This window comes from Diadema antillarum, unplaced genomic scaffold, assembly GCF_040938485.1.
Source record: "Diadema antillarum isolate AM-2024a unplaced genomic scaffold, OU_Dant_1.0 seq00002708_RagTag, whole genome shotgun sequence".
Classification (NCBI taxonomy): Eukaryota; Metazoa; Echinodermata; class Echinoidea; order Diadematoida; family Diadematidae; genus Diadema; species Diadema antillarum.
In genome coordinates, this window is record NW_027273306.1 from 1 (window position 1) to 9,465 (window position 9,465).

Here is a 9,465-nt window from a genome sequence, read left to right on the forward strand (position 1 = left end):
ATGAAGTACAGATCAGTTTAAAGGTACTAGCCCACATTTGCAAACCCACGAAAATCAAAACTGCATAAAACAGGTCCAATATGACTTCAAGTACAAGTTATAACAGTAACATACCTCACCTGTTGCTCTTTGTCTATACCATTCGATAAAAGAGAGAAAATCATCGTTTTAAAATCAATTTTCAAACCGGGTCAACCCGACCCAAAATCGAATTACGAGCGCGGGCTAGCTACGTACTAACTGCGACCAGCCCCAACGTGCAGCGTTGGGGCTGTGCCGTTTTCGCATTCAAATCGAGGAGTTGTACAAAACGGGTGCCGTTTCGGCGCTATATTTCCTTAATTTTTCAACAAAAACTACTAGGAATACTTACATGGGTCGATTAAACCTAAATGATTAATTTCGGCGACTGTTTGATGCATTTCATTGCTTATGATGCAGAAAATGTTGTCTTATAACGCGAATATCTTCAGCTCACTGATGCTCACTGAAACTCACAATCACTTGCACAGGCGTACAGCATGCATGCAGTGCAGTGCATTGACAGCATGCGTAATGCGTACTAATGGATATAGCAGAAAGTCTCTCCACTGTTGCACTAGGGCAGGCCGCTTATTACTCCTAAAAAAATGTAGGAAATTTTGCAGTTTCTAGATAAATGGGTGAGAAAAACCAAGTCGAAAAGGTAATGTATTAATTGTCACTGTGTTTATGATAGAAATTTAGCCGTGCTTTATTTGTGAAGTCGCCGTGAATGTGGCAGTGATTTTTGCTCCCGCTCAGCTGCGAGGTAGCCGCCAGGACCGCGCCTTGCGGCGCGGTCTCCGGGGCTAGCTACTAGTATTTGACCACACCCATTGATATGGGAGCAACAGATACCACATTGTGGCTACCTAAACCTTTGTTGAAACATTTTGCCCTTGTTACTTCTCAAGGGGTATGATTTTCATAGAAATTATGAAGACCTGAAGAGAGGACAACAATCTTTCAGACAGATCATAAGATGCAAAGTATACTGTGCTTGTGACATTTATAATATGACAAAGCCTTTCTTATTTCTACTACTCTGCAGGGTGATCTGACATTCAACCAGGACCTCGATCTAGAAGGTGAAGAGTCATCATTTTTTGATGATGACCTCTTAAACATCTTCATGATGCCAGACACCTCAGTGAACATGATAACTGATCCTAGCTCCATGCAGCTGGAGCTGGACCAGGAACCAATGGTTGCTGCTCCTGCTGTCCATCAGGGAGCTAGCACCTCAGTCCAGGTAGATCAGAGTTTATTCAAGTACCCATTGAGAAACTTTAAATTTCCAGTTTTATTTGTTCAAACTTAATAATGCCCCAGTCTCACATCCTATGATCCTAGTGTACCTGACTGATTACTATTTTGAAGTTACCCAACCAGAAATAACATTGTGCTTTGCACTTTTGTTGCAGGAAAACTGAATTTTTGTCACTTTTTTGTGCATGATTGATAGAAATATGTGAAGCGATGACATCAGCTTACTCATTTGCAGATTCATATCAACTGTTTGAGAACTGTTCAGCAGAAATTAGCAAAGTTTCACACAATTTCATAATTTTCCAATTTCTTATAGGATTTTGATCACTAGTGTGCTCATAAGATTTTACTCTTTCTTTTCAGACTTTTACCAGGTTCAGAATTGCCCTTTGACTACACAATGCACCTTCCTATTCAATGCCATTGGGTAGCATATTTACATCCTTATTATTTTAATCCTACCAGCAACCTACAATACGGGAAGCAGTGTTGCCTGCAGAACCAGAAGACCTGGTCATTTTGCAGCAGCCGCTGGCCCTGGGCTACTTTGTCTCTACTGCCAAGACTGGCCCCTTACCTAAGTGGTTCTGGTCTGCATGCCCTGAGGCTGAAACTAATTGCCCTGTCTTCCTGAAGGTGAGTAAAATCTTTGCTTTCCTCTACTTTCTAATTTTTGTTTTTGTAACCGTTTGGCTTCATAAAGTAAGGTCAGCTATTTCACATTTTTTGAAGCTTTTTAGCAAGGCCAGTAAATGTCTTGTTAACATCAACCAAATAGTTGATAGTGCAATGAAATGTCAGAATAGCATTACTTAAAGCTCAGTTTCACCATTACTTGGCCTACCTGCCAGCTCATGTCTTACACATTCCAGTCTCTCTTGTGAAGTCACAACAATTGCCTCCTGTCTGACAAAGTGTCTGACAAAGAATGAGTAGTGGCTATAGATAAACATTGATATTGATGACCCACGTAGGTTAGATGTTTGATGACTATGAATTTTAGAATACTTCAATCCTATTAGAGTACTTCAATGTAAAATCCCCCAGTGGTCATATTCTGACGTGTTACCAAAAAAAAATAATAATAATACAAAAATAAAAACATAAATCCAGTTATAAGCATTTTACACGTTGAAGATTTCAGAAGTGGGTGCTTCTACTCATCCATTTTGGTTCACAATCAGGTGAAGGTAATGAGTCACTCAGCTTGGTTAAATTCAAAGGATTTTTGATACCTAATCACCTAAGTTAATAGCCAAACTTGCGACAACCTCAGTTGTCACAAATGGCTATTTGTTCAAAATATATTTTACTGTGAGACCATGTTAGCAATTTCCCACCACTATTTACTTTTTCAAATTCCTAGCATACAGTGTGTTTCCATGAGTATGTTGAAATTAGCATGGGAAAATCTTGATCATCAGGACTGAATTGGGGAAGGGGAAATCGGCTTCTTCATCTTGTGAACTCAAGTATCAGGTTGACATTCATCTTTCCTGCATATGTGTTCACTGCACAACTACTATTGTACATGATAATTGACTCTTCACAGAACTCTTTATATGTGCAACAAGGGAAAAGCTTTAAAGCTCTGCATAGTATGAAATCTGTACACTGTTTTATTTGTATGCTCCTTCATATTAAAGTCATCTTTGCCATCATTGTTCTTGTCCAGGCTGCATTACATGTCCACAATCCATCAGAACAGCCAACAGATGAGATCCTTCAGACCAAGCACTCCCATCCTCTTGATGCTGGCTTCACTGCAGAAGTTCTCAGGTCAGCTGCTTCTCACTCATCCTCTTGGGCTGAACTTGAAAATTTACACTACTACATTTCAGAATTAATTGAACAAATAAGCCTAAGATAGATAGCTGGTGTGTCAGCATTTTCAAAGAAAGTAATGCAGTCTTTTGTATTTTCTTTAATATGAGCACAATTCTGGGGACATTAAAAAAAAGTCTAAAAAACAGAAAGCACAGCGCAATTGCAAGTTGGTGTGCATAGCCATAGCGGCGATTGCAATCCTAGACACATTACACAATAGCATTATCTCATACTTGTTATTGAATAGTACAGTGTGTGTGAATGAAGACACACCGGTACTCGGCTGTTGAATAGTGTGAGTGTACACACGCTCAGCCATTCTTCATATATTTGTCCTATACACAGAATATCATTTAAAATCCTGACATGCAGTTTGCATCAACTGGAAAAACTGAAGGTAAAAAAACATAAATTATGTAAGGAAACTCGTGGAAACATGAGAAAATAAAGTTTTGTATAAAAAATAGTGTTAAAAAGTAATGAAGTTTTGATCAGAACAAAAATTACAGCATTGTGTATCGCCATCTCATTTTCTTACGATGTACAATTACACATTGATATTTTGGTGGCCAAATTTTAGCGATTGGCAGTAGCAATCCCCGTGCCAATTCATCCTGTTAGTAAAGTGTTTAATGTAAATACAGTAATGATGATAATTTATGGGGGGTAATAAAAGACAAAATACATACAAAGACAGTATGCACATGTCCATTTGAATGTGATTGCCTCCTATATTGTTGTCCAGGTATGTGCTGGAGACATACAACAGCTTGTCCTGGCTTACTGTGGACCCAGCCAGTGGGGACCGTCGCTCCTGCCTGCCCGTCCACATGGTTGTGTTGATGCAACTCTACAATACCATAGCTTCTCTGCAGTGAAGTCTTCACCTGCAGTTGCCCTTCATCTCTTTTTCCCTGTGCTGTCCATCCTTTGACTGGCTGTCTACACTCGTCTGTATCTTGTGATTGAGCTGGTATCTCAGTTCACAACATGTCAGTGAGGAATATATGTCTCCGTACAACTTAGCAGAACGATGGTATAGCTGAAAGTCATTAGCCAGTTTGTGAACAGATTGGGATAACTAACCCTGAAGGCTATAAGTCATGATGGATTCTTCCGTTGATATCCATGTGATTGGACCATGTGGAGGTAGTGAAGACTGAAGGATGACTGTTAATGAAGCCAGAAGATGAGCTGTATTTGCACACATTGCTAAAAGCTTGCCATGTTGTTGCTAGATGCAGCAGGAGGTAGCTACTGTTAAGGGTACAGTAGAGTTTGATGGTTCTGAGATATTGAGAAAGCTATTTGTACTTGGCAGTAACATGTTGGACAGGCTAGGTCAAGATGCCCTGTAATTGGTCACTGTAGTGGAAAGAAGCAAGGTTTGACACACAACATTTGGAATAAAGCCTGTTTATATGTTCCTGTTATTTCAACCCCTTTATACGTATCTCCTTTCAACCGTTGTTTAAGATATCTTGGCCCTCCTTGCAAGACAAGATTGAGATGGCAGCTGCAGAAAGTCTGACCACAAAAGAGATTCAATGATCTTGTATTCTATGTTACAAACTTACAAATGGTCTGTGACCAGCAGTCTCCCTGACTCTTGCTTGATGGTCATTTTTGTCCACTGTTTATTGCAACAATCTACAATCTCTGTCATTTACTATTCAGGGATCAAAATTTGTGCTAATTCTTAGAATAGAATGACCATTGCTTTTCATGGTATTTGTGCTTGTATCATTGGGGGAATTAACTGTATTGTAGTTCTTATTCCTGTATCAGTGATATATTTAATTGTGTGATAATTCCATTTGACAACATACAAGGATGGAAGATGTGGCTTGAGGGTAGTTTGACTTTACAGTAAAGCAGTTGTCTCATTGGTGAGAGGCAGATATTTTATAATATTTTATAATATTAGTAGTTGAACAATGCCCAGTAAACCAAGGGCATTGACACTCATTCATTGCAGGTAGTTCAAGACCACACATATACCTACATAAAAACATTACCACCAATAATAAAAAAAAAGAAAGGATGTGAACCCCTCATACATGTATCCGTTGTTTTGAGATATTTGCATCCATAGCACAATCAGCTGCATGCACTGCAAATATGCAAATAATTTCAATTTCAATGGGCATTAGTGGCTTGCAATAATTTATTTTTTCTCTCGCTTTTTTGAACATGTCTGAAATAATCTGCTGTTTCTTGTATGCATTATTTGAAGCATCTAGTCATAGCAGTCTGCTCTCAAAACTATTTACACTGTGATATGATGTGCACTGTTTTCATATTCCATTTTGAGTAATGATGTTGCCAGAGGCATAGTTTGGGATGACATGCATGTAGGTTGTTGTTTTTTTTTACCATAACGATCTGAGACAACTTACGCAATCCCAGGAAAATGTGGATTATTTGTGCAAGTCTTTAAAAAGATGCCTTTGATGAGATTTGGGACAATCAAATTCACAAGTTATGAAATACATGAAGGCATCTCGAAGAGAGATGAAAAGACTAGCTGTATGACACTTAACCAGTGTGATCTTGGGGAATATGCCATTAATATAAAAAATGAAAATGACATTTCAAAATCATGTGATTATTAAGTGTATTTGGGAGATATTGGAATGAAACTCACTCAAAACTTATCCAGAAACTGACAAGACATTCAACTGCATTTTAGGCAGAGTAGCCCTAGGTCAAGGGTAGGGGAACACTCTGAAATCAGCCATATTTGAAGGTGTGTCTGCTTACAAATAAGCCATTGAACACGGAAGTCATTGTGGTAATTTTAAGCTTGGTTCACTCAGAGGTGAAAGTTCAAAGTCAGAAGAACAAACAAATGTGTCATTAGGTATTGATAGCCAGGGTCAGTGGCAGTTGACAGATACGATCAGTGACATGAGGGAGAAAGAGTGGAACAACTCACCAACTGTTAAAAAAAAAAAAAAAAAAAAAAAAAAAAAAAAAAAAAAAAAAAAATGGGATATAGATTGCACAAAGATAGTCAAGGCAAAATATTTCAGAGTACTTGTCTAGCCTGTCCAGTAAGAGAAAGGTGTCAGGAAAGTTCTTTCCATCTTTTATAGATTGAAATATTTCTTGCACTGGCCATGATCTCAAGTCTGGCAAAGAAAGAGGTTGGACTCTGTATGCAAGTGATGTTGCTGCAATTTGTGCCATATGTGTTTATTTATATGATTCATTGCATCATTAGAAAGGTTAATATGAGGTGTAAGGTGAAGTCATGCCTATGGTATTGCAGGCCATCTGAGGCTACATTCTAAAACTGGATCAACTACTGTAAAAGTGGAAATTTTCGCGGTGTTGAAATTTTCGCGCATTTCGCGCAACCAGAAACTAGCGCGAAAATAAAAGCCCGCGAATATTTTTGCTTGCCATATGTTCCTGTGCGTGCTGTCTTGATTCCGCGGAATTAAAAACACGCGAAACTCTTCTGACCCGGCCAATCGCGAAAAATTAGTCGCGCGAAAATATCCACTTTTACAGTATATAAACTTAACAACTCATTTGCTTTTCTATTGTACTTGCTTTCTTCTTGGAAAATTGGAGATATACAGGTCAGGTAAGGTAACTGATACTTCTAAACACACAAATCCTGACATATAATTTGTTTCAGAATCATGTGAAAGTTGGAGTATTTGATTCGGCACTCTGTATCCAGTGTTACGGTGTCATACTGCACAACCTTGTTTTGGGGTTTTTTTGTCTTTTTTGGGTAAAGATATGCACTTACACTGTGCTATCATGGCAGCTAAATTTTAGCAATATTGGTGATAATGATCGTGATGCCAATTCATCCCTGTTATGATGTGTTTAACATAATTACAATAGTAATAATTTTTGATTTTTTTTTTTTTTGTTGAAAATCTTAGGTTTGGACAGTTATTCAGATAGAGACCATTTTAATTCACAAACTCGTCCCATGATTGTGTCCTTGCTTAGGTTGACTGATAATGCATAGTGCACTGGTCCTGAAGGTGATGCTGCTAAGCGCTGCTGCTGCTGAGCTGCACCTGCATGCACTGCCTTTACTGCTACTATAGTAGCAGGGCAGTAGCAGTTCATTGTTTGGTACCATTATCACATAGAGGAGTATCACAAGATTTATTGGATCTAACTTAAGTATGCTCTGTTCAGATCAATAACAACAAATTCCTCTTGGACAAAGCACTAAAAATTACTTTTACCAATTTATGGGTAACCCAAGGTATAGCACTTTGAAAAATATAATAACAATGATTAAACAAAATGGTAAATCTTTTTGTTGGCACACTGGGTTATCAAATATTGTGTAATATTATACTACTGCTGTTTTTCATGCCTCTGGTTTTGAGCCATCATGCAGGCACATTGGAAGTGTTACAGTTGGATATCTGTCCACTGGAAAGTTAAGTGCTTCATTATTTAGCAAGCACAGTCACATTTTAATTCATTGTTAAGGTGATAAGTTGATGAGCAGTGTCCTCTGATGCACACAAACCAATCTGGTGCAGTAAAATGAATTATGAATGTGTATGATCACCTCTGTTTTGATCCATTATGAATGGTAATGTTATGACTTCTGAAACATGATTCATTATGAATTCAAATCTCTAATTGCAATTCCTAACTGTTTGAAAATGCTACAGCAATGTCAAGACAGTGTGCTTTGATGTGATGCTGAGATCGTTATATATTTTGTTTTCATTTTCTCAACTCTTTATAAGTGTGGTAATTTACTGAAATTGAGTTTTATGCTGTTAGCTGTATATGTTTGTTCATTCTGTAATGAGTGTGTAGATGATGAGTATCAAACATTTGATGACAAATATCTTCTTGAATATGGTCCTCTGAAAGAATTAACTCTTATATGGAAGCAGTGTTTAAGATCAGACTTGAAATGGACTTCATGTGGCTTGTAATCACATTATGTAGTAGAAATATTACAGTCATAATGCAATTGATATGGAGAAACATTTTCTCTGAAGGTAACTTTGGGAATGCCATCAGCAGTCTAAAAAATATATATGCTGGAGGCAATGGTAATTTTAGCAGAACTTTGATAAAGGTGTGTTGTCACACCCAAACCGAATATTTTTGAGATTGAAATTGAAATTGTTTCCTGAAATTGAGACAAGTTGAAGATGAGCATAAGATGATTTCTCCCTATTCTTCTCCATGAGGCGTAATTTGTGATAGTTGCTTTCATCATTATTGACTTGTAACAATCTTGCTCCTGAATTACAGATACTTTGCCAACTTTTCAATGAATATATTTCAGTTATTTGAAGTATGGTATACCAGTACAAATTAATTAGTGAAGTGTGCTTCACACTAGGACATGGACCTGTAGAATTAATGATAATAGTCCTTTTATCATGAGCTTACAGATAAAGTTGTTTTCCATCTCACAATTCCGATAACCTTGCCTGGGGTGTAAATGCCAATCTAGAGAATTTGGATAGTGTGAGTCATGTCACACCAGATACATTTATCTAATTTCAGAAAGCATGTGTCAGCCTAAAGTATGCATCAATGTACCAGTCATGAGTTAAATGCATGTTTTTTCATTGACTTTGGTCATAACGTGAAATTATTTTCAAGTTGCCTAAAGATGTAAGGGTCAGTGTGCCACATTAAGGTTTTGACAAGGTTTCAGATTGAGTGTGTAATATGTCTACATCAGATTTCATTCTGACTTTGTCTTGCCAAAACCCTTAGAAAAAGCCCTGGTAGCATTGCATTTTTGTTTGCTCTAACCTGCCGTCAGAACTGTTCAAGCAACTTGAAAATAGGAAACAGTTACTAGGTCGTCAGAAACACACTCAGATGTACAAGTATTTGGTACCCAGGTACCCAAATTTTATTTGAATTGACACCTTATTATCCCATACCACTATCTGCTTATCTGTTTATGTGTGTGTGTGAGAGAGAGAGAGAGAGAGAGTGAATGCGTGAATGTGTGTATGTGTTTATATATCCTATATTTCCTGTTCCAACATTGCCACCTATCATATATATCCTCATCCTGTTCAGGCATCGGAAAATCCCCTTGGTGGATGTGAGTGCAGTATAAGGCTGTATCATGGCATTGTTTGGTGCCATAAATAATCTGATTGTATCCATCAACGAATAAAGTCACTCATTCCCTACCTTTTTTGCATTGCTGTGTAGTTGCCACTGGGTAACATTTACACTCATTTCTGTGCCAAAGCACATTGTTTTTCTTTTTAATTTCAGTCAGTTCGTCTTACTTGTATCCAGTTTTCATAACAATATCTGTTTTCCAATCAACCCTTGTGTTTTTTCTCTTCCGCTTGTGCTGTCATGAAAAAT

General features: G+C 37.7%; 1 protein-coding gene across 1 annotated transcript; it reads left to right on the forward strand.

The window, feature by feature from the left end:
* Positions 1–1,072: 1,072 nt before the first annotated feature.
* LOC139715061 (mediator of RNA polymerase II transcription subunit 13-like) lies at positions 1,073–6,081 on the forward strand (the record flags this gene model as incomplete). Its single annotated transcript, XM_071626685.1, has 4 exons — positions 1,073–1,273; positions 1,756–1,926; positions 2,966–3,069; positions 3,863–6,081. Coding segments are annotated over 4 exons (609 nt in total), but the record flags the coding sequence as incomplete, so codon positions are not given.
* Between the last annotated feature and the right edge of the window lie 3,384 nt (positions 6,082–9,465).